This window comes from Psammomys obesus, unplaced genomic scaffold (genome assembly GCF_907164565.1).
Source record: "Psammomys obesus unplaced genomic scaffold, mPsaObe1.curated_primary_1811, whole genome shotgun sequence".
NCBI classification, from domain to species: Eukaryota; Metazoa; Chordata; class Mammalia; order Rodentia; family Muridae; genus Psammomys; species Psammomys obesus.
In genome coordinates, this window is record NW_026596117.1 from 13193300 (window position 1) to 13219309 (window position 26010).

At 42.7% G+C, this 26010-nt stretch overlaps 1 protein-coding gene across 1 annotated transcript in view; it reads right to left on the bottom strand.

The window, feature by feature from the left end:
• Nucleotides 1-830: 830 nt before the first annotated feature.
• Cwh43 (cell wall biogenesis 43 C-terminal homolog) overlaps nt 831-26010 on the bottom strand; it is a 39370-nt gene continuing 14190 nt past the window's right edge. Inside the window, exons 9-16 of the mRNA XM_055629413.1 lie at nt 24914-24993; nt 19842-19947; nt 18149-18284; nt 17171-17320; nt 14600-14744; nt 10492-10553; nt 7825-7980; nt 831-1061 (exon numbers count right to left, since the gene is read on the bottom strand). Coding sequence (XP_055485388.1) covers nt 983-1061; nt 7825-7980; nt 10492-10553; nt 14600-14744; nt 17171-17320; nt 18149-18284; nt 19842-19947; nt 24914-24993 — 914 coding nt within the window. The 3' untranslated portion in view covers nt 831-982. The remainder of the gene's footprint in view (nt 1062-7824; nt 7981-10491; nt 10554-14599; nt 14745-17170; nt 17321-18148; nt 18285-19841; nt 19948-24913; nt 24994-26010) is intronic.

Consider the following 26010-nt stretch of genomic DNA (forward strand, 5'->3'; position numbering starts at 1 on the left):
TTTTCTCTTTTCCAATGGTAGGTCAGTCTTTACACTTTCAGTTTCTTGCCAAACTGTCCAAGCTTGGTTTGTCCTTAAACCTGGGGATTGTGGTTGCCTTAGAGTCTGGACCTGATAAATCCCTGGTACTGGAAACCTCATTAGGTCTGCTTTTCTTATGTGTTGTTTCTGTCGATGTTGGTTTATCCTCAGCCATCTTTGACAGTATGCTGGACAGTATCTCTGAAAACACTGCAGAAATAATTTGATCCATATTGTCTTTTCACTAAGATTATTGATAGATATAAAATCATTTTATCTATACAGTACAATGTGTGTGTTCTATCCATGTGGAAGCCAGCTAGATGTTGACATCAGCTATCTTCCTCTATTGCGTTCCACCTTATTTTTCGAGACAAGGTCTGTCACCAAGCCTGGGACTCACTGACTGGATGAATTAGCTGGGAGCGATCCCCAGGGACCTGTCTCTCTCTGTCACTTCCCAGCACTGGGGTTATGGAGGCGTGCTGCCACAGCTGGTATTTTACAGAGGTGCAGGGAATCCCCACTCAGGTCTTCAGGCTTGCACAGCAGGTGAATTACCCACTGAGCCATCTTCCCTAGCCCAAGTTGTTTGTTAAAATAGTCACAAGCCAGTTGTTTCTTTTTTTTTCCCTTGCTCTGCCCCTTTTATTTTTGGCAGTGATGGGAATTGAACCTAGGACCCCATGCACAAGAGGCAAGCACTCTACCACTGAGCTACTGCTACAGCCCTGACCTTAACTTTCTAATATTATCACACACTCTATTTTTATTTTTGGAAACAGAATTAAGTCAGAGAGATGCCTTTATTAAGCAGCATAGCTTACGAGTTGACAGAGTTCCCACAGCATGATGTCACACTTTTTAGATTCTTCTTGTGTACCCTGACATTTTCACTTGACTCTTCTTTGGGCTGTTGCACATTTCCCCTGGTCAATGATGACTTCTTGTATGAAAGGGTTCAGATGAAGTATTTCGGTGTATTCATGTGAAAATGGTGGTTGTTTTCATGATTATGTCCTTCTTTGTAAGAGCCAAATCTAAAAAAGAAATAATTGGCATGAGAAAGCTATTCAGAGAGAAGGGCGGTTCTCATGGAAATTTTCAATTATTGTACTTTTATCTACTTATCACAAAATGAGCACTAAAAAGATCAATTTATAAAATTGCTTGTGATAATCAAGTGAAACGGAAATTACAAAGGATTTATGGGAAAGGCAGGTTGAAATTTTGACTCCAAAGCTCTTTCCCTGGTGAAAGATCATTTCAAAAGCACAAGTGTTCAGGGGTCTTCAGTTGATATTGCTGCTGGGGAAATGTGTGAGTTTTCTCTTCTAGTCCACGGTTTAAATACTATCTACCCTATGGGCAAAGGGGTCAAGGCCCCCGAAGGTTTATCCACGTGCATTTGGACCTATACACAATCTGTTTTGGCTCAGAGCTTCTGAATTGCCCACAAGTGCTTATCTGCTGCAGGTTTCCTTTGCTTCCTTGAAGGATCGTTAACTACACAGCCTTGGTCAATGTGATGTAATACTCAAGGTACTGAGAGCTAAAAGCAAGTGAGAGCATAGACTCTCTTTACTCACAGCCATACTTAACTCTAGTTAAGTGACATAACTCCAGTTCCAAAAGACCCTGTACCCTCACCTGACTTCTGCAGACAATAAGCGTACACTTGGTTCACATACACACACACACACACACACACACACACACACACACGTATGTGTGGTGGCTTGAATAGGTATGGCCCTCATATTCTAATGTGTTTGAATACTTGGCACAAAGGGAATGGCACCTTTAGGAAGTAGGACCCTGTTGGAGTAGGTGTGATCTTGTTGGAGGAAGTATGTCACTGTGGGTGTGGGCGTTGAAGTCTCCTGTGCTCAAGCTACCCTCAGTGTGGACACGCTCTCTCCTCGCTGCCTGCAGATCAAGATGTGGAACTCTCAGCTCCTTCTCCAGCACCATGTCTGTCTGCATGCCGCCATGCTTCCCACCATGATAATAGGCTAAACCGCTGAACCTGTAAGCCAGCCCCGATGAAATGTTTTCTTTTATATGGGTTGCCTTGGTCATGGTGTCTCTTCACAGCAGTAAAACCCTTACAAAATCAGGCAAAACAGTTGCACATAAAATAAAGTTAATAAATGTTTATTTTTTAGTTCCTTTCATGTACTCATTTAATTTTGTTTGCACATTTTTTTCATTATCAGGCAATCTTTAATCTTTTTCTTTTTGTGTTCATTTATTCTTTGTTTTTCTTCCCCCATCTTTTTAAAAAATTTTATAAAACTACATTTGTTTCTTAGTTTCTCTCTCTTTTTCTCTTTCTTTTCCCCCCAGAAACTAGTTAGTATTGGCACAGAAATAGGCCTGTAAACCAGTGGAATAGAACAGAAGATCAAGAAATCAACCTACACAGCTATAGTCACTTAAGTTTTCTTGTTTCATTTTTGCTTTGTTTTTTAGAACAGGGTTTCTCTGTGTAGCCTTGGTTGTCCTAGACTCACTTTGTAGGCCAAGCTGGCCTCAAACACACAAAGATTGGCCTGCCTCTGCCTCCCTGAGTGCTAGGATTACAGTACAGGCATGTGCCACTGCTCCCAGCTTCAGCCACTTAATTTTCAACATTTCAAAAACACACACTGGGAAACACATGGTCTCTTCAACAACTGGTCCAGAAAAACTGAATTTCCATGTGTGGAAGAATGAAACCAGAGCCTCAGTTTACCCCAGAATCAATTCAGAATCTACTGGAGACCTGAATGCAAGTATGACACTTCGAAATTGCTAGAGGAAATTATACATAAAACACTTCAAGGTAAAGGCTGGGACAGGGACTTCCTGACAAGGACACTCCAGCAGTACAGAAAATAACCAGAGGAACTGGAGAGTGGAACTGCATAAAACTTAAAGGCTCTGCAGAGCAAATAAAACCATCGCCAGAATACAGAGAAAACCTTCAGAATTTGGGAAAAAAAATCCAGCTATACATCAATCTAGTAATTAATGTTTTATATACGTGGAACAACTGCAAATGAAATAAAAAATCATCCAATCAATAAATTGAGCTGATTAAATGAACAGACAGTTCTCCAAAGGAGGAACATAAAAAGTCAGTAAAATATTTGGGAGAGTATTCAATACTCTCATAGGGGAAGTGAAAAATTAAAACTGCATGCAGACTCCATCTTACCCCAATCAGAATGACCATCATCAGGAAAACAAATGACAATAAAGGCCAGGAAGGATGTGGGGGAAGGAGGACACTCCTGTTCTGCTGAAGGGAATGCAAACGTGGACAGCCACTAGGGGAAAGGCTAAAAGTCCAAAAGCTAAAAGTGGGCTAGCTTGTGACCTATCCATACCACTCCCGGATTCATACCCACAGGGACCCCCTACACATACACGTCTCTTACCTCACTATTCGCATTAGCTGGGAAACGGAACCTACCTCAGTATCTATCAACCTAGGAGTGGATTTTTTTTTAATGTGGTATATACACACAATGGAATTTTATTCGGTCACAGAGAAAAACTAAAATTGTAACATCTTCAGAAAGTAGACGCAACAGGAAATCATTACGTTATAACAAAATTAGCCAGATTCAAAAAAGACAGGCACCACATGTTTAATGTGTGGAATACAGACTGGAATGTATGTTGGGCGTGCAGGTGTGAGAGTGAGTGTGTGTGTGTGAGTGAGTGTGTGTGCATGCGGGTGTGTGTGTGTGTGTGTGTGTGTGTGTGTGTGTGTGTGTGATAAAAGCTATAGTGAGAGGGGAGGAAGAGATGTCAAGGAACGTGGGAAGATAATGAAGAGAGGTGATCGATAGATGTGACATGACTATCACACTGTCTGGGGGAAGGATGGTTGGAGGACGGCAGTGGGGGAGAGAATGAGTAAGAATACGATGGTATGTTACATTTGAAAGTGCCATAATGGAACCCATCACTTTGTGTGCTAACTCAAAAGTTGGATTTAAGAGGGTGCTGCTCAGTCAGTAAGACGCTTGCTGGGTAACCATGGAGCCCTGAATTTGACTCCCGGGACCCACATCTTAAAAGCCAAGTGTGTTGGCATGCTCTTGCAATCCAGGCACTGGAGAGACAGAGGCAGGCAGATCGAATGGGGTTAGCCTAATGGGTGAACTTCAGGCTAGTGAGAAACGATCTCAAAAAAACAAGGACAGTGTTAAAAGTTATTTTTATAAAGCTACATTTGTTTCTTAGTTTCTCTCTTAATCCAGCTAGCACACAAATAATTGAGACTTTATTATGTTAGTTTAACAATAAGCTCCATAGCATAATACCTGAACAGTTAATACTCTTTTCTTACCTTTCTAAACTAATCTGGTTTCCTCACAGTATATGTGCCAGAGATATTTGCACTTTGTAGCTTTTTTGATCCAGCTCTCTTCCTGATGTCTCTTGGACCTCTCCTGTCCCTGAACCCCCCTCACTGCTGGGAGCCAAGGCCAGCTAGTGGAAAGTTACAGACAGCTGCAACAAGGTCGTGGGTGAGAGATTTATGTTTCTGGAACTTATGAGACATCTGTTCGTCAGGCTAGACATTTTGAGATATCTTAGCTGACATTCTTGTGGTATCTTTTTTAGTAAACATTCTTGCAGCATTCTGCATCATCAACCACACTGTTATCTTTTATTGTAAACTACTTTGCTGACACATTTTCCCTCCCTGACTTCTCCCATAAATTTGTGTAAAAAATTTCAAATGAACAAGAGCTGGATCAGATTATAGACTTGCTCTCATTCTTCGTGTCTCTTGTTCTATCCCATTCTTTTCGTGGCTCCTTAGGAACCTGTTGAACCCCTGCTGGATGGGACACCTCACTTCCTCTTCTAACTCTTTGTCCCCTGGCTGACAGGAAGTCCAGACCTATTCTCTTCCCTGCTCAGTGATTGGCTATAAGCTGCTTTATTGCCATATCAGGGGACAATTGGCGAGCAGAGTTTATACAACATTGAGACAGGAGATTCTCAGAACAAAGGATTGCAACCAGATATTGGGGAGTACAGAAATAAGCATTTGAATTACACAATAATCTTATGCCTACAGGACAGCTGAGGAGTTCCGAATGACACAAAGGCTGACCTGTGTCCACACACACACTGGAATATTATTCAGCCTTTGAGAAGAAAATTCTGTCTTCTGCTGCACCATGGGTTAACGGAGAGGCCCTATGAGCAGTGACCTAACCAGACACCTGCAGCTCAGCTGTCATCTCAGCACTTGGGAAACAGAGGCAGGGGGTATTCCAGTTCAAAACCAGCCTAGATTAGATAGAAAGTTCAAGGTCATCCTGAACAGCACAGTGAGACCCTATTTCAAAGAAAAATTAAAAAACAAAACAAGGACTTGAGGTATGGCTCGGTGGCTGAGTGCTTATCTGGATTTCTCCTGTTTGGTCCTCAGGAGAAAGGAAGGAGAGAGAGAGAGAGAGAGAGAGAGAGAGAGAGAGAGAGAGAGAGCACGCGCACAAGCATGAGAGAGTGTGTTTTCGCATGTAGAGCTCTTTAAAAGTTATACTTGCGGAAGCAGAGAGCATAGTAACAGTGGTTGCCTGAGGCTGACAGAAGACACAGGTAGGATGTGATTTCAGTGTACAGGATGAGTATCTACCACTCTAATGCTTTGCAACTAAAGTTAATAATGACGCAACAATTATTTAAGACCACTGAGAGACTGTATCTTAAGTGCAGTACCTTATGAGCAGGATTCTGTAACAAAGACCAGGCTTCCCCCACCACCTTCATCATCCTTGTAACTGAACAAAGAAATAGATCTAGCTCAACCACAGTTGTCTTGGCTCAATCTGCAGTTGTGGTTTGCCAAAAATAGTTTGTTTGGGGGGGAAGGGGGGTTCTTGCCACACTCTTGGTATATGAAGAAGGAAGAAAAAAAGAAATATTTTTTTTTGTCCAAAAGTTTTATTTTTCCATTTAAGAAGTCATCTCATTCAGCAAAAAAAGATGGACCCTATGCTGCCTAGTTTTATGTGAACTTGGTATGAACTTGAGACTTTTGAGGGATGCAAACCTCAATTGAGAAAATGCCTCCATAAGATTGGGCTGCAAGCAAGTTGGGTACGGTGGCACACGCCTGTAATCCCAGCACTCTAGGAGGCAGAGGCAGCAGATCTCTGTGAGTTCGTAGGCCAGCCTAGTCTACAAAGCGAGTCCAGGACAGCCAAGGCTACACAGACAACTCCCCCCCCCCCAAAAAAAAGGTCCACAAGCAAACTTTTAGGGTATTTTCTTAACTAGGGAGTCCAATGTGGTTGGGGCCACCTCCATGCTGGTTCTATAAAAAAAAAAAACAGGCTGAACAAGCCATAGAGAGCAAGCTAGTATACATACATGGCCTCTGTATCAGCTCCTGCCTCCAGGTTCCTGCCCTGACTTCATGTCCTGATTTCTTTTGATGAGGAACTGGGACGTGGAAGCATAAATGGAAAAAACCCTTTCCTCCCCAGCTTGCTTTTGGTCTTGTTTCTCATCATAGCAATAGAAAACCTAAGACACGTGTTCTGAAAGTGATACGTGTTCAGTAGGAACTGCACTTAGATGTTTGAACTCGTCCTGGGCTAATGCTATGCAGTCCTGTCTTCTCTGGCAAGAATACAGAGACTGAATCCACCCCATCACTTCCACAGCAAGAGAGGAACACAGTAACAGCACAAGGCTGGGTTCCCCTCTCCTTCCATTAATCACGACACTCATGGGATGAAGTGTGGTTTTGTCCCTGACAGAGTCTGAGGGACTGTTACAGCTATGAGCTAGTAAAGTAGAAATGCCCAGTGATGATAATGTCGAGGGCACCCTCAGTGTCTGGGTTGACGTGAATGTCCTGTCTCACCACCCACCGTGGCAGAGAAAAGAACACATGCATCAAATCATATGCTTGGCTACAAACAGATCTCTTAGATAACCACGATTAAAAACTAAGCAAAAGGAAATTCAATATCTCTTTCATGGTAGAATTCTTGCAATGTAAGGGAATTAACCACACGCCACAGTCTCAGCATGAATCACCCATTAGAATAACCTGATAAAACCAAGCGTCGTCACAGGGAGTCCTAATGAGTTGAGCTGGGGCAAGATTAAGCAGTGCAGTTTTCAAATGCTCTCAGGCTGAATGGAAGGTGCAGCCAGTGAGAAACCACAGCAACCCCATGGTGCTAATGGGCCTCCTTCCTCCTCAACAGCTCTGTCATGACTAGTAAGCTTAATGCGGTAGTATTCCTCAGCCCGAACCTCCTCCTCAGCAAAATGTCGGTAACAGCAGTTAACAGTTACCCAATGAGTTAAACTGAGGTAACACTAAAGAATCTGGAACAGAGCTGGGATGTGGGGACACTCGAATACTCACTATCATGGTCATGTTAACGGTGATGGTGATGATAGTGATGATGATGGTGGTGGTGGTGGTGATAATGGCGGTGGCAGTAGTAGTGGTGATAATGGTGATGCTGATGATGGTAGCAGTGGTGTTGATGGTGACAATGATGGTGATGATGGTGGTGGTGATAATGGTAACAATGACAACAATGGGACATTTCCCCTGAGGCTAAGGCTAGAACACATTTCTTCATTCCAGAAAGCAAAGATTATAACTTCAACCCATGGGTTATAATCTTTATCATGGCTTTCTGTACTTGGAGTGGGCCTCGAGACTCTACGACAATTTTGATCTCACGGGAGGTGACAAGTGGGCTAGCTAAGGGCATATGGTAGCTTGTCTGATCTGCCTGCAGTGCAAAGGCACTCGCTCACCTGGGGTTGAAGTGAATGTTCTCGGGAACCCCTTTGTGGTCTATGACCACTTTCTGGTTGTCTCTGTAATTGGCAGGATCATCGGGGATCCTGAATTTGGCCATCTGAATCTCAGAGTCACTCAGGTCAGCATGAGAAATTCTTGCGTAACCTAACCTGGAGAAGAATTAGAAATGGTTTGTAAAAAGTCTCATTATAAAAACACTCTGATGAGTTTAGCAATGGCCCAACCAAAATCCAATGGGCTCTAATGGCTAGCACCTTCTTTTACTAAGCTAGCTTCCCATTTCTAACTTGGCTCTGTGCATCATGATTAGAACCAACTTGATTTATTACCCTAAATATTAACAGGATTTTCATAACATGGTAAATGAATAAGAAATATGTACACAGATTTAATTAACTCCATTTAGAAATCCTTGCTTTCCTTTTGTGCTCAAACGACTGTTCTGTCCACACAAACTGCTTCCCATATAATTACGTTTTGAGTTAATAACAGTTACTACTTCAGAATGACAGGAATGCACACTTAAATTTTCTTACCTTTAAAAATCCAAATATCTCATTTTAGGTTGGGGGTGTGTGAACGGGAAGTAAAATGAAGTCCTTGCTCCCACTGAGCATTTGTTCTAGCTGGGGGACAAACTGAACAAGTGTGTATGCATGAAATCTATGGCGCGGCGACAGATAAGTCCCACGGGAAAGTCCAGGGAGTAAGGAGTGCTGGTTAGCAGAGACTGCTGCCTCACAGAGCATGCTCACAAAGTACTTCTTTGAAAAGTAACAATGGAAAAAGACACTGGATGATAAGGAGCAAGCAAGACAGATACGGGAGTAAGTGTAGGGGAAGGGACAAGAGAGAAAAAGCCTTAGAGCGGGTGGTGTTTCGGGAATCCCCTGCACCAGGACTGAAGGGAGAGTGTGAAAGGCAATGAACTTGGGATAGAGGGGATGCAGATGTCAAAAACCATCCTTGCACACACCTGTGAGGACTCATATTCCTATGCAGAAGGGAGATGAGGGAAATGGGAATCCATCAGAGGGGTTGGGGTGGACATATGTGGTGGCCGCTGTGTAGGGTACATGCTACGGGAAGGGGGAGTGGGGAGCCTTGTGGAAATGTGAAAGAAAGGGGTGTCAGTCAGACAGGAAGGCTTAATGCTGATATTGGAAACCCTGTGAGAGAGAAACAGAAACGAAGAACCAGGGTGGGTGGAGGCAGCCCACCTTCCCACAACAAAGAGGGACAAGAGCTGTGGCTGGATCAAATGGGGGATCTGAGCTGTCACACAGGTTAGGGCTTTGGGCTAAGCTCAGGCATTGCAGCTCCAGCTAATTCCAAAGCAGTCGCTGACAAATCTGGGCTGTTTAGTTCCTGAATCTCCAAGATCAAAGTTTTAGCCTGATTCATAGACCTGACCTTCAAAGATATTCCTAAAGTCCTTGAAGATAAGGAATGTGGTTATATTAAAAAAAAAAAAAAAAACCTCCCTGAAGCAGGGAGGCTTCCATTGTTGTTCAATTATCATTAATGTCTACTAAGTGCAAGACAGTGAATGGGGTAATTGAGAGACAGCACTTCAAAGACCTGTGCCAAGGAAAGGCTGTGTGAGCCCTGGACAAGAAGGCAGCCACGTACCATCCAAAGGGAGAGCCCTCACCAGACAGCAACCTTGCTGCCTTTGTTGCGCTTTGGGAATATAAATGGCTTTTATTTAAACAACCCACACTCATTCTATGGTATTTCACTAGGGCAACCAGGCTGGGACAATGCATAAGCTGTAACACACACACACACACACACACACACACACACAGAGCCATCAGTTATCATAAATATGCCATGTCTTGATAACTAATCATTTTTGCAACTTGGAACTGTTATGCCTATTTCAGTCCACACCAAGGTTTGTTCTCTAGAATTCTGATATCCTATGACAAACAAATACCTGAATGTAGAGGGGACTAGAAACAGTATTCTCAGCCTTAGATAGGAAATACTTTATGAAGCAGCGTGTTCTGCCACAGCTCTTTGGAAACACTGACACAGTACTCAGGCTAGCTGGCCTGCAGCTCTCTGCCTGGGCCTCTTATCTAGTCTTTAAACCAGTGCTGTAACCAGAATGACCTTCATAGCACCTAAATGATTTCTGGAACTTCCTTTATGAGCCAACTAGGTGAGTTTTCCGAGGGCCAGTAAGGTCACCATTATGTTTATATTCAGAGTCCTTAATAAGAGTCTATAGAACCTTAAAAGAGCTGTTCCCTCCCTCCCCCCAACATACCCTGACAATACTCACCTGCTACGTCATTCCTCTCCCAACCCCAACACATACTGCAGCTTCCTTAGTGTCACCTCTCTTCAAACCAAACACTCTTGTGTTAGTTAGGGCCTCTGTACCTCTGCTCCCTGTATCCACAAGGATGGTCTTCCAATGGTCCTATTCTTACATGCATTGGTTAAACAGCGTTGTGTTAAATAGTTTACAGTGCCCTTATAATATCACTAAACTTGCTTAGCTAGTTCTGCCTTCTTAAACTGTTGAAACTGTTAACTAGTGTAACCAAATAAAAATCAACATTTTTAAAGAACCACAATTATTAATTGCTCCCGTGACACTTTGTCTTCTAGAATTCACAGATTATTTTTTAAGTGCTTGTGCTCACCTGATCAGGCCCCGATACATGATGTATTCACACCATCTGTCTCGATCTGAGCTGTCAATATCCTATTGGAGAGCAGAGAGAATGCTTAAAATATAGAAAACAACATCCTATTTTGAATTGCCCAAAAAGATAGAGAAAAAAAAAGAAAGAAACGAAAGAAGGAAGAAAGGAAGGAAAGAAAGAAGGAAGATGAACTAGAGCACAGCTTATTTTCTCTCCACCCTCCTTCTGATCCTCCGAGCATTAATTATTCATTCACTCTAGACGGTTTTTGAATGGTTTCTAAGCCCCTCTCTATCTCTGAACTGATGCCAGGAGCACAGAGACTACACAGACGCATGGGTAAGTTGGCAGTTACCCTGTGGTCTCACCTCCTGCGGCTCTCCAAATCTGTCACACACCCCCACCCAGCCAAACTGAGAGCCTCCATGCCCATTCCAGGCCTCCTAGCCAGGCTCTGGACACCAGTTACACCCCCGTGCCGCCGGCGTGTTAGAAAAAGCGCAGTGAAAGGATGAGAAACGCCCGGCTTTCTTTCTTTTCTTTCCCTTGCCTGTCTGTGCAGAGGGGCTCACCTCCACAGACCTTCAGCTGCCTGGTGCTTCTTAGCTCAAAGCCTGGTGTTTGGCAGGTGCTTGGTCTGTGTTTACTAAATCAAATCATGGACAGAAGCACATTCAGGAGCAATCAAGAGCCTTTTGATGTTGAAGGCTTGAAACCAGGCTCATTTTTCATCAGAGAAGGAGAAGGGATTTTTTTTTTCTATAATGTACTGGGAAAAAACCCCATAAATATGGAGCTTTGTGGCTGAAAGAAGAAATCTCCACTTCCTTCTTTTTAAATAGCCTATAAATAAATTATATATATACCTTAGGTCTTGCCACCTCTAAATTTTAACTATTAAAATTTAACTTGGAATACACTTTATGTTAGTAAAAATGTGCCACAATTTATAAATTTTATTTGCTACATAAAATGCACCTTGGTGTTAATCTCAGTTATTGCTTATATTATATACACCATTTGCATAGAAAAGAAAGTGTAAATAAATCTTAGAAATTAAGTTCAAAATGTTTAATAACTATAAAGAGCAAATAAATAAAATAAATAGGTTCTGTTTGCCTTGGGAAAGAGATAATCATTTAGTCATTTAGCTATAGATACCAGGGCCAATCGGCTATGAATCTGTTTAACTGTTATTTCACTTCATTAGGATTTTATACGATGCTGTAAAATTTTAAGACTAAAGAATTTAATTACTCATTTCTTAAGGAGAAAACCCTGTTCATCCAAGCATATATGATTAAAATTCCTCTATACATCAATTAATTTCCTCATAGAAAAGCGAGATCAGAGTGCATTGCCAATCAAACAGCTTTTAGCCATTATATAGGAAACCAACAGCGGATCAAATGAAAAGCAAGGTTACCTCCATTTCTCACAGGGGAGACTGGGAAGCCTGGGACTCCAGGCCCTAGGTTTTCCTTTGACTCTTTTGAGCTTCCCCAGGCTCTTTCCTGACATTGGTGCTCTCCTCTCCCTCACCACCCCATAATAGCTATCAGTTGAATGTGATTTAAAACACATTCCTCAAGGCTTCATACGATGGACCTTTGGACTCCATTATGGCCATGTTGAGGTGTGCAAACTCTGTAGGTCAGGGCCTAGGTGAAAGTGGTTAAGTCGTGGGGGTACCTCCTCCAGAGGGGATTGGCTCTGGTCTCACAGAGGTCGTGACATCTAACTGGACTAGAGCCAGCTGTCATAAGATGCGGCAGCTCCCTGTACTTGCTTCTCCCTTCCTAGGGCCATTTCCTTTTACCTTTCATCCATTGTGTTATGAAGCCATGGTACGGCCTTCACCGGAGGCTGAAGAGATTAGGGTTGCCTAATCTTATGATGCTAGCCTCCAAAACTATGAGGCAAGCAAATGATTTCTTCATAAACTACTGTGGTGACACAAACTAGAGTAACAGAGGCAGCTTTCTGTGTTCTCCTGCACTTCTTGAATTCCTCAAGGGAGGTGGTTTGCCTGTATCCTTGATCCCTGTCTCTGATCCTGATTAAACTCCTGGATTCTAGATGATATATCCTCTCATCATTTAGGTAACTCCACTGGGCCATGCACATACCTCAAACTCAGCCCAAAGCTGAGTTCATCCTCTTTGCTATACTGTTTTTCTTCACTGTTATTCTCTGTAATAAATGTTCCCATCACCACCAAACAAGGAATCCATTGGCTCCATTTCTGCCTAGTCCATGAATATAGAGGCCAACACAGTCCCCAGTGTTGCCCCCTTTCCAAAGAGCCAGCTCCCTGTGTAAATAGCCATCAAGATGGATTGCTCTACCTCCAGGCTTCTGTACAGCGAAGCACGTCCATGCGACTGAACTCCGGTCAAAGAAATAAAAGCAGCAGAGCCCGGAGTTTGCATTTAGAGGCAACCTGCACACACTCTGGACAGCCTCTTTAGCTCTTTCTCTATCTTCCCAAGTAGAACACGGAGGTTGTTCCGCGTGATCAGACCGCAGGAGTGGAGACCATGAGAGTGGAGGCCATAGTCAGGGGTTGGGGGCGGGGGGGAAGGTCACAGAGACAGAGGCCATGGCAGCACAGGCCTGACAGAGTAGAGCCACATTAGAGAAAGAACGACAGAATGAGTGTCATTTCAGTTTGGTTCTGCCTTCCACCAAGACTTCGATACATGCTTCTCTATCATTCTCACCGCTATCATTTGAGTTTTGTCATCTACCGAAACCCCTCTTTATGCCATGCTCTCTCTCTCCTTCCCAATGTTATGTCCTAAGGACAGTTAGAGTGGTAAAATTGGCCACTTCTCTACAGACACATCTCCAGACATGAGGTTCAAAACAAAAAAGGAGAGAAATCTCTACTGAGCTTCATCAAACGCAGCAAATAATATGGGTCATATTCTGGTGCATGGATCAGTATTTGGTTTGTATATTATTTCCTGAATGCTTGATTTTATCAGGATACACTAAATAATTGAAGTGTTTTAGACCTGGAATGGTACAGTAAGACCCTACATGACCTGGAAGCCACTCTTTCTGATACTCCAACTTTTTGTTTGTTTTGTTTTGTTTTGTTTTGTTTTTTTAAGACAGGGTTTCTCTGTGTAGCCTCAACTGTCCTAAACTTACTTTGTAGACCAGGCAGGCCTTGAACTCACAAAGATCTACCTGCCTCTTCCTCCCCGAGTGCTGGCATGCGCCACTGTGCCTGGCTCCACTTCTCTTCCTTATAACTAACTTTCACAGTGTGGCAGATTTCATTTTCTAAGCACAGTTACAATAACATCTTACGGGGCCTGTGGTATCCTTGCTAGTTGTCTTCAACATTCTCTGAATCAAGCAGCGAGGTTTCTGTTCCTTCAGATGAATGTGATAAGAATTATGATTAAAGCAGAAGTGACACTGGGCCACTTAGAAGGTCAAGTACTAGAGGACAATGCAGGCTCTCCTTCTGTTTACTCGCTCTGGAACCTAGCCACCAAGAGGGAGGAAGCCAGTTAGCCCAGGAGCAGGAGCCATACTCCTGAGCCAAAGCATTGTTTGTGAATCCTCCACACAGGAAATCCTCTAGTGCCAAAGAAGCAGCTTAATGGCCCTACATGAAAGACAACTGAGCTGTCCCCACTGAGCCCTGTCCATAGCACAGGTTAGTAAACAAACCGGCGTGTTCTGTTGTTTTAAAGCAGTAGGCTATGTAGAGAATATACTAAGTTGTCAGGGTGTTGGGAAGGTGACTCAGTTGGAAACATGACTGCCACACAACCTTGGGTTCAGATCCCCAGCATGCATCTGGGTACAGTTGGTACCCAGTTATAAGTTGGTACATACTTGTAATTCTAGCCCTGGGAAAGCAGTACAAGCTGATCCCAGGGTCTATCCCGGGAGCTCCAGGTTCGGAGACAGACCCTGTCTCAAAACAGTGTGACAAACAACAGAAGAAGACACTTTACGTCAACTCCAGACCTCTGATTACACACAAACACACACACAATTTTTGGGTTGGGCTTTTTTAAGTGTATAGGAATAAAGAAGCATTTGATTTAGTAGATCAGAAGTCACATCAACCTTGTGTTACCTTCATGTTGCCGTGTTCCGTGAGTTGGACATAATCTCTGGAACCAGGCTCTGAAGTAATATAGCCCAGAAATATCACTTGGTTTGAGCAGTTTTTCAGCAGTTTTGAAACTGCAATTGCCTGTAGCTTCCTGTCGAGATCATCTCTTAAAAAAATAGGAAAAATGAGCCTTTTCATTATATGTAAAACAATTAAATTCTATGTGATTATATATATAACAAGTTTCAAAAAGAACAGATAGTCAAATTCCCCCCTTCCCCCAAATATCCTCAAACAGGGTACAAAGCCAGAGAGATTTCTGTTGAGAAAAGGTCTGAATTTTTACAATGAACAAGACACAGACCAAGCACTTCAGACTTGGGCTTGAGAAACTCTTGACTAAGAACAACCTTTCTTCAGAAGACACTGAGTCAAATTGATTTAAAAGTCTCTCTTGGGGCTGAAGATGGCTTCGCACTTAAGAGTACTTGCTGCTCTTGTAGGGGAATGGAGTTTGGTTTCCAGCATCCATGCCAGCCAGCTCCCAACCACCTTTGACTTCAGCGTCAAGGCATCCGTGACACTCTTCTGGCCTCCTCGAGCCCCCACACTCATCTACACGTGCAGCTCACAGGCACACACACATGCATAGTCAAAACATAAAACAAATCTTTAAGCTTCTATTCCAAATACGGCATTTGCTCAACTCTTCACTGTTAATAAGTCATGGCAGGTCTGCCTCCCATGCACAAAGACCCCCTGTTGAATCTCCAACCATGTGAATGAACATAAACACACAAGGGAAGGAAGAAAGCATGGCAGTGGTGTTGTTAGGGTCCAGATCTCGCTGAGAAGAAGACCCCAAACTCACGAAGAAGGCAAACAGCAGAGAGAGTTCATTTTCTGCAGAACTCCAGCATGCTGGGGTCACCACTCACAGGCCTTGTTTATAGACGGTCAGTTAGGAAAATTCCTGGGATGAGTAGGTGACCTTTACCTTGATTGGTGGGCAGCTGGCCAAGGGGTACAGGGTCAATCCTGATTGGCCGGGGGCTTAGAGACTTTCCCAAGTAGCTGTGATGTGAGGATGTGTGGCCTAGCCGGACATTGGGGCTGATGCTGACTGGCTGCCCTTTCCCTGTGGGTTCTCTTTCTAGAAACCGAAACCAAAACAGAAACCCAAGTCTAGTCAGGTCAAATTAAGACTAAAGCCTGTCATTGTCGTCAGATTGGCCTGATGGTGGGTCAGCTGGAATTAAAGCCCTCTCAGTGTGATATCTGGTCATCAGGATCACAGCTAAAGAACTAACAGCCAAATAATAGATCCAGGGACACGAATAAGAGGAAGAGTTGTAGTGCTTATAGGTCAGCCCGGGCGTGTGTAACCACAGCTACTTCAGCTGAACACTCTCTTGCCCAAATACTGACTGGGCACCTTGCCTTTAATATGCTAATTACTGTAGGCATGGAAACAGATCAATAGGCAAGAACATTAGACTTGTGACAGGCTTACAGTCTCAGAAAAAAAACAAACATCATGTTTGATATGAGCTATCCGGAAAAGAGAGGCACCTCAGGAGTTTTGAACAAAGTGGATTTAATGCAGGGAATTGGTTACTTGAGTGACGAGAAGTTAATCAGGGGCCAGTGACCCAATCAGAGGCGGGCAGCAATGAGACACTAACACCATTTCTACCACAAGAGGATGGAGAGTCAGAGGGGATACTACAGAGTCAGAACGAGGTCCCAGGTACCAGGAAGGAACCGCAGCCACGAAAGAGACTCGTCTGCTACCAGAGATGCCAGAAAATGCACAGAGGAGGGGTGAAAACGCCCCGGCTCCTCCCTTTTCGTAGCTTCCAACCTTATTCCTCTCGTCGGCTAAATCCACCTAGAAAGCAGAAGGCGAAGGACCTTGGGAAATGTATAGAACAGGGGCAGGTGCAAGGGACAGATCTATGAGTAAACAAGTGGTTGACAAACAAAGGTTTCATAGGCCAGTTGATGAGTGTTACAGGGACAAAGCAAGATGGCGAAAGGTCACCAGGAACCTAGAAGTTTGGAGAAATGCTACTGAAGGAGGCTCGAAGACAGGGCTTAGCCAAGTACGGACAGGAAGTGTTGCCTATCAGTTGTTTGTGAAAACAGGAGGAAAGAAAGGAACATCGGATCCCAGCAACACAGCTATTTGTGCCAATAACCCTGTGAGGACAGGGAGTGACTTTTTTTTTCCTGCAGTCTGCTCTCATGTGTAGTTCCAAGCCCTTGTGAGCTCTAGCTTTGTTCTGACTTCTGGTTGTGTGACCCTGACCTCTCTCCACCTAGTATTCATCTATAAAATGACCCCAATATGGCACTCTGTACAACATGAAGATTAAACACAGCCACACATGTGTGCAGAGCAGCTATACAAGCAGCTGTGGGCCCGCACGGCCGTCAGGCTCTCAACCAGCAGCACAGGGAAAATAATCTAAGTTGGTTTTTTTAGGAGTAGAAAGTAAGAAAGTCTACTTCATTTCAAAAATGAAATGTAGCAATGTTAACAATACTTCCTGGCATTTATATACTATTAATTAAATCAAAGAAACCCACTCGTGATTCCCAAAGTGTGTCACCACGAAATCCACCAATCTGTTGGAGATGTTAACTGTCAGGGTTATGGCTGGTGCGATCTCGCCCTCTGGCGACGGAAGGAGGTGATGCTCCGATCTCACAATAGGGTACCGAGACAGCACCATAATCCTGTATGAGAAGAGAAGACACAGGGCAGTAATGGGTCTCAGCCCATCACGGAGATGAGATGAAGGAAATGCACTAGAAAGTCCCGTCACGCGACAGGCACCCACTGAGGGCCACTCTGAGCAGGAATGTGGCAAAGGTGTCTTCTGTGGAAGTCTGCTTGCTTCTTCCTGTTTAGCTTGTCTTGCTTGAGTCACTAATCACAGCACGAAGTGTGTTTCAGTAAATGCCTTGGAGTGTACTTTTTGGGGGGACCTTCTGTTTTTAAAATACTTTATTATTTGTGTATATTTGTGTGAGAGGGAGAGAGAGTGAGGGTGCACCTGTCTGTGCTCACAAAGGCCAAGAGAGAGTCAGATCCGTCAGGACTGGAGGGCTGGTATTTACAGAGATGCCTGGCTTGCTATGTGTGTGCTGGGATCTGAACTCTGGTCCTCATGACTGTGCAGCAAGTGATCTTCACTGCTGAGCGGTCTCTCTAGTCTCACATTGTGTTCGAGTTTGTATTGTTTGAATCCAGGAGTAAAGAGGCTGGTATGGAAGGCCACCTGTGTTCTGGCCTTTTACACTAGAACATGGGCTGCCTGAGAATCTCAAACAGGCCTGGAATTGTGGCTTCCCTCCAGCCTTGAGTGGCTAATCTATAAGAAGATCCGGTACTATGCGGCCCTAGAGAGCCACTATACAAATGCATGTGTAGCCATGGTGTTAGCACTTCCCTGCCTCCCAAGATGAGTCACTGAGGCAAAGTCACGGGACAGTCTGAACTCCCCATCCCAAGCCATCGCTGCGCATGACTCTGCTGGGCATCAGGTCCCAAGGTGTCCTCACCCCCAAGTGTGATCCCTGGTGCTTGGCCCAAAGTCTGTATAGAAACCCATCTTCTCCCCCAGCCACAGAGTTAAGTCATTGTTCCCTATATAGGGTTTAGAAGCATCACTTTCCAAGATGGTAATAAAATCTGCACCTGTTTGGGGGAAAAGGGAGCAAAAGCAGACAGTAAGGAAACAACATAAGAAGCAATTAGCCAAAAAAAAAAAATTATGGATTTTGTTATTATTTTGTTTTGTTGAGGCAAGGGCTCATTTGGTAGTTGGGGCTAGTCTTGAACTCATGTTCCCCCTACTTCTATCTTAGGCACTTCTACCACACCCAGCAGAATGCTAGTCTCGACTCTCGCCTTTACTCACAAGCCCCAAGACAAATAATTCTTATGAGTCACAAGAGGAATGTGGCTCAAATCTGTGCTGGATGCTTAGAATTTAATTAAATGTGGTTCAGCTTATGGAAGGAGAGAAGTATGACTTTTCTACATTTTAAACTTTTTGTGGTGTTGTTTGTTTGTTTGTTTGTTTGTTTGTTTTGAGACAGGGTTTCTCTGTGTAGCCCTGGCTGTCCTGGAACTCATTTTGTAGACTGGGCTAGCCTTGAACTCAAAGATCCATCTACCTCTGCCTTCTGAGTGCTGGAATTAAAGGTGTGTGCCACCACTGCCTGGCTCATTTTTAAAATATTTTTGACTTTTTTTTCCAGAAGTTCAAATAACCTTCATGTCTTTTACAAATCCCCAGTTTATGTTCAGAAACAGTAAAACAGTGCACATTGGCTTTTTATATTTTTTTTGAGGCAATGTCTTATGTAACCCAGGCTGGCCTCTTAATGTAACTGAGGATGACCTTGAACTTCTGTCTCCACCTCCAGAGTGCTTGGGTTAACAGGTATGCACCACCATGCCTCATTTGTTCAGTGGTGGGGATTGAACCCAGGGCTTTGTGTGTGATATGCAAGCTACCCACGAAGCTATGTCTCCGACTCCACTATGCCATTTCAGCCCAAGGCAAAAAGCCCCATGGTATTGGTATAAGAATGAGCTTATCAGTTTTTCTTGGACCATGGACTGATGTGCCTGAGCCTTCTGGTCAAGGCTAAAGCATTGTGCTCATGAAGACCCCCAGACACCTCTCAGGGGGCGAGCTTCCCATGAGGGATAGCTTTATGAAAACAATTTTCTTTTTTTTCATTTTATGTGCCTTGGTATCTTGCCTGCCTGCATGCTTGTGTAAGGATGTTGGATCCCCTTCACCTGGAGTTACGGACATGCGTGAGCTGCCGTGTGGGTGCTGGGAATTGAACCTAGCTCCATCTGAAAGAGCAGTCAGTGCGCCTAACCTCTGAGAAAAATTCCCACCACTGTACGTAAAACTCATTCTGCTTTGTACTCCAGTAGCTTCCTAGTCCCCATTAGCAGGTCTTCAGGTGGCTAGAGCTACAATCCGCAACATCTCTCACCACAAAGGCATGAGTCTCCTGTAGCTACTCAGTACTACAGGCTGTTCGGGACCAAGAAATTAATTGCTCCAAAGCACAGCTGTGGTGCAGGACTGTAGACTCGGGCTGACCACAAAGCGAAGCCTCCTCGGAGACTCAGCGCACACGCAGCAGTCCTAAGACCCGGCAACTTGGCAAAAACAAACGGAACAGCCGTGGTTTCTCAAGACCTGGGGCCAATTATAGAAAGACTCACCCGTCTCCTTGAGCAGCCGAGCAGACCCCTCGAGATTTGACCAGCCCTTGTTGTCATATCCAAACCTAAAAGGCCAGATGGCAGCCGAGACTACTTTTGCTGGTGCCTAAGGAATTGTCAAAGCAAGAATTTTGCATAACTATGAACAGTGGAAGTTTGGGGGTCCCAGCCTTCTCTGCCTCTCCCCTGTCAAAACTCACATTTCAGCAAAGGAAATCCCCACAGACATTTACCATATTTAATTCATGAAAATAAGATGTTTACCCGATGGTCCTCTCAAAGTAAATCTTTGAACTTCTGGCTTAAACTTGGCAACTCAGACAAATGGTTGGAAAATGTTTCCAAAAATCATTGCTTATAATATAAATATACATATACATATAGAAATGGCCTGTCTATACAGGGAAAAGAACAAATGTGTCATTACATATAATAGAACACTATCTATCCCCCATAAATTAATCACACCACAGTAAAAAAAAAAAAAAAATCATAAACAAATGAAGTTACACACACATAACAGAACCCTATTCACCCTTAACAGATAAAGTTGGGCTATCCATTTCTATATGAATGCATCTCACAAAGATGACTTTAAGTTTAGAAAATGTTAAAGTAAGTTGCAAGCAACTTAGCTGGAATTAAAAACACAGGCATGACCATACTGTCTAGGGTCCTATAACATACAGTAACACTTTGAAGAAATGCATAAAAAAATTGATTCTTTTTTAAACCCCTTGGGATGGCGAGACGGCTCAACAGATTAAAAAAAAAAAAACTGTGTACTGCTCTTGCAGAGGACCTGAGTTCAGGTCCCAGCACACATATTCTTTGGTTCACAACTGCCTGGAACTCCGGCTCCAGCAGCTCCACTGCCTCTGGCCAGCAAAGGCTCTTGTATTCAATCGCATATATTCATCTGCAGGTACACGCACATCTTGTAATTTAAAATAAGATAAATTTCAAGCAAACAAACAAGGAAAAAGCGCTCTATTCAATGTTGTGGTTTCAATGTTGTTTCCCCAAGGCTCATATGTGCTAACACTTGATCCCCAACAGCGGTGCTGTTTGGGGAAGGTGTGGGACATTTTGGACAGGTAGCCTCTCTGGCAGGTGAAGGCCGTAGGGGCAGGGCTTGTGAGTTTATGTCCCTGGTTGTGCCCAGAGGTAACGGGTCACCAGCCAAGCGCCCACCACCACATACCGAGCCCCAGCCACTACGCCTCTCCTGCCATCCCAGCACTTCACAGAGGCAGGAGGATCTCGACGAGTTACAGGGCAGCCAAGGCTACATAGAGAGACCCTGTCTCAAATGTGTGTGTGTGCATGTGTGTGTCTGCATGTGTGTGTGTACACATGCGTGTGTGTGTGTGTGTCTATTCTATAAAGAGTGTGCATGAGTGTATGAGTGTGTTGTGTGTGTGCATGTTTACATGCAAGTGTGTGTGTGTGTGTGTGTGTGTGCTCTAAATCCCTGCACTTCTCTGTACTATTTTACTGGAAACACCTCTTTCTTGGGCCTCGGACCACTGAAAAAGCCTCCTACATTCTTCTTTTCTTATGGCAGCCACGTTCACACCTATTGTTTCTTCATCCTTTGCAGGTGTGTCCCTGTGGTGGTAGAGCCCCAGGTGCGAGGCCCTTCCCAGCTTCTCCACCTGCATCTCTCTATAAGACCTCAGCCGTGCAGGTCACTGAGCTACACTTCCAACACCCTAAGCTAGCTCTCTCTCTATCTTTTCTACACAGTTCCTGGCCCAATCACAGCTAAATGATCGGCTTTCTAAAAAAAGCGGCTTTCAAGTCTCATTTCAAATGTCAGAGAAGCCTTCCCTAACCATCCAGATTCTAGCTTACCACGTCACAATCTGGCTTCCTGAAAAGCCACGTGGCCTGCAGCCAGAGTCTTCCTTCATCTGATAAAGATGATTACCATCTTTATCCACTAGGATGCAAAGTGTGGGAGAGCAGAGAGCTTGTCCAGCTTCTCCTGGGTACCTCTGGCACCAGGCATAGCGAGAGGCAGTCAGTGAACTCTTGCCAAAGAGTAAGTGAATGAATAAACAAGCAATAGACCAAATTCAAACAACCCTTTAAAAAGAGTTTCTGGCTGTCAGTGGGCATTCTCTTCATTCAGAAAGCATATTGTAACAATAATAACTAACATGGAAAAAGCATCCAAAAGGGCCTGTAGTGATGGCTTATTACTATCTACTCGATAAGAAACAGTTACTGAGTGAGGCCTGCATTTGGTCCTGAGCACTGCTTGAGGGAGAAAAGCAGGAAGAGAGAGGAGACCCAGAGAAACATGGAACCAGTCTTCTTCCTTAGTAAAGCTTTTTCTTCAATATGAAAACATTTTTCCTGGTAGTACAGATTACTAAAATTCAGCAATAGCTCTCACATTTTATTTTATCTCAAACTGTAACTCTGACTTCACTATGTAATACAATAATCTTTTTACCAGAACAGATGGAAAACATAGTATTGCAATGACTTATTCTTGCTTCTGCCTCTTTCCAGAAGAGAGAGGCAACATCGAAACATTTAAAATTACAAAAAGCAAAGGACAACAAAACGTCCACATTGTGCAATATATAAAATAGAGATAAATTACAAAACCAAGATTTGTTTCTCAGACTTTTCTTGACTCGAAGATTCTCATAGTCACACCTTCAGCAATCTCTGACAAATATAAAATACTCTCTTCTTTTATAATTATATATTAAATCATGAGTGGAAAAATAACCCTACATGTCAAAAGCACAAGCAAGTTGCTGTTATTACTTCCTAAATCATTCCATTCTATGGTCATCCTATGAGTAAAAGAGATGGGACCCAGGGTCTTAAAGTCAGTACAGTAAGGTCTAGCATTACATCAAGGTAATGATATACAAATAGCAACAGAAAGAGTAGAATGAAGGTACAGCCTACATGATAAGAATCTTTGTTGGAGATTCATCTGACACAGGATTAGTATCTATAATACATAAAAAACCAGAAAATATTAAAACATCCAGTAGCCAAATTGTCCCAGTAATAAAATGGTTAATGAAGCAAACAAATCATTCTCTTCAAAGGAATAAATATAAATGGCTAATAAATATAAGGAAAAAACATTAATAATCCTCAACCATCAGGAAAATGCAAATTAAAGCTCTATTGTGAGAGTGACCACTGTCCAAAAAACAAATGACAACAAATGTGGAGATTGAGCAAACTTTAGGCACTGTTCATTGGAATGTGAAGTGGTGCAGCCACAGTGGAGGTCAGTATAGAGGTGCCCCAAAACACTAAAACGACAGGGCTGCGGTGATGGCTCAGGGGTTAAGAACAGTTACTGTTCTTACATAGGACCTGGGTTTGATTCCCAGCACCCACGTATAGGCTCACAACCATCTGTAACCCCAGTTCAATCTGATGCCCTCTTATGACCTCTGTGGACGCCAAGCACACCCATGGTGTACAGACATACATGCAGGCAAAACACATACACAAACTAAACGTAAATACATCTACAACAACAACAACTAAACCACAAGTACCATATAATCAGCCTGCACCACTCCTGGGTGTTCTTAACCTACAAGGGTCCAAGTTAAAATACTACAGAGATATTGGAACATCTATCCAGGTTACTTGCTGCAGTATTCACAACAGCCAATACTTGTAACTAACCAAGACGCCCATCAATAGATTAACGAGTAAAGAAAATGTAGCACAAACACACAATGGCGTTTTATTGAGCCATGAAGGAGAGTGGAGCTATCTTCTTCTCAGCATGTCACAGAACCTTCCTCAAAATTAACCAAATACTCACTCACAAAGCAAGTCTCAATAGATACAACAAAGTGAAATAACCCCCTACATCTTATCACCATGGATTAAAGCTGGACTTCAACAACAACAGAAACGACTAACAGCCTACATACTAGTGGAAACTAAAAAAGTCTCTACCCAATGACCACTGTATCAAGGAAGAAATAAAGAAAGAAATTAAAGACTTTCTAGAATTCAATGAAAATGAATACACAATACACCCAAACTTACAGGGCACACAGCGGTGCTAAGAGGAAACTTCCCAGCACTAAGCACCTTCATAAAGAAAGTATTAAGCTCTCATACTATAAACTTAACAGCACACCTGAAAGCTCTAGAAAAAGAAGAAGCATAAACACCAAGAGGAGTAGATGGCAGAAAATAATCAATCTGAGGGCTGATTATAAAATAGAAACAAAGAGAAGAATACAAAGAACCAATGAAACAAAGAATTGGTTCTTAGAGAAAAATCAACAAGATAGACAATCAATGAAACAAAGAGTTGGTTCTTTGAGAAAACAACAAGATAGAAAAGCCTTAGCCAAACTAACTAAAGTTGCCTCCCAGCCTCACTAGGAAAAGATGAGCCTAGTCTTGCTACAGCTTGACATGCCAGAACTGGCTGATATTCATGGGAGGTCTCTCCTTTAAGGAGGAGTTTGGGTAGCAGGGATGGAGGGGGGACTGGGAGGAGAGGAGGGAGAGGAAACGAAAGTCAAGATATAAAGTAAATCAATTAAGTAACTTTTTAAATTCTGAGAAGACCAAAAAAAAAAAAAAAAAGCGGAATTGTGTCATTTGCATAGAAATGGATGCAACTAGAGATCATCATGATAAGTGAAATAAGCTAGATTAAGAAAAATAAATATCACTTTTTCCCTCAAATTCATAATCTAAATATATACAATATAATATATAATCTAAATATATACATATAGTACATATATATGTAATATGAAAGAAGGGAGGACCATGTGGGGAGAAGAAGTTATCCAAAAGAAAAGATGGGGAGACAAAAATAAGTAATTGGAGTGACTATCTGCAAGTACGTATGTAAATTTCACAATGAAAGCTATTACTTTATATGCTAAGTGAAAAAATGTAACAAAATGGAAAATAAAAAATAGAGAAAAGGGGTCAGGTGTCAAAATGTTGTCAAATAAAAGTTTAAAACATATATAGTAAAACTTTATATATATAATATATATTACTTTATATAGTAAAACTTCATTTCAAAAATGTTCATCACTTACCCCTTGGCCTAATTTCCTCTCATAGGTTTTGTGCCGTAGTCCTAATCCCAATAACCCCACACCAACAAGCAACCACAAAACTAAACGAAAAGAAAAAAAAGAATCACTGAAAAGAAACTAAAATTTTTAATAACTTTTCAAAATTGTATCTATTGAACAAAGAGTCTGTGTGGGACATACATAACCCATACTTTAAAATCGGACTTTTAAAGAACATTCCCTGAGAACATCCCAAGAGCAACGAACATAAAGCAAAAACAAATTACAGGATACACAGAAAAAAATATTTTTATGGGCACAAAACAGCAGAGAAAGGTGTCCTGAAGAACCAAACACACAAAGACCTTAGATGTCAGAAATTTAAGAATCAGAATATAAAGTGAACATGTTTAGTGCATTTGAAAAGAAGAGGGTATGCCAAAGAATGAACTGTGGAATCAAAGGCTAAGAACAAAATAATCAGGGAAGTGTGTACGGAAATAAAGCAGACTTTTAGAAGTCAGAAAACAGAAGTAGAATGATGGCTTGGTGGTTAAGAGTACCGGACCCAGGTCTGATTCAGACCACGTGGCAGCTTATAACTATCACTCTAGTTCCAGAGGATCTGACTGCCTTTTCTGGCCTCCATGGGCACCAGGCATCCACGTGGCATCCAGACAGATATGCTGGTGAACACTCACACACGTAAAATAAAGTAAATTTTTAAAAAGTAGAAATAAGAATATATAATTGTATAAGTGAGAAAATGCTGGGCTTATTAGACCATATTAGACAAAGCTTACAGGAGAATTAGGGCAAAAGGCAACACAGAGGTAGGGGTCAGCAAGATGGCTCAGTGAATAAAGGCACATGCTGCCAAGACTGAAGACATGAGTTCAATCCCCGGCACCTACATGGTGGAATGAGGGAACAGACTATCCTAAGTTGTCCTCTGACCTGCATACACATGCCCTGTCCCCCATTACTGAATAAATAAGTAAACATGTATTCTCAAATCTTTAAAAAATAAAACAGAGTCATGAAAAGTGAAAGTACTTAAAAACACAAGGAACAGATGAAGGTTTGATACAAACAACTGGCATCAAAAAGAAAGGAGA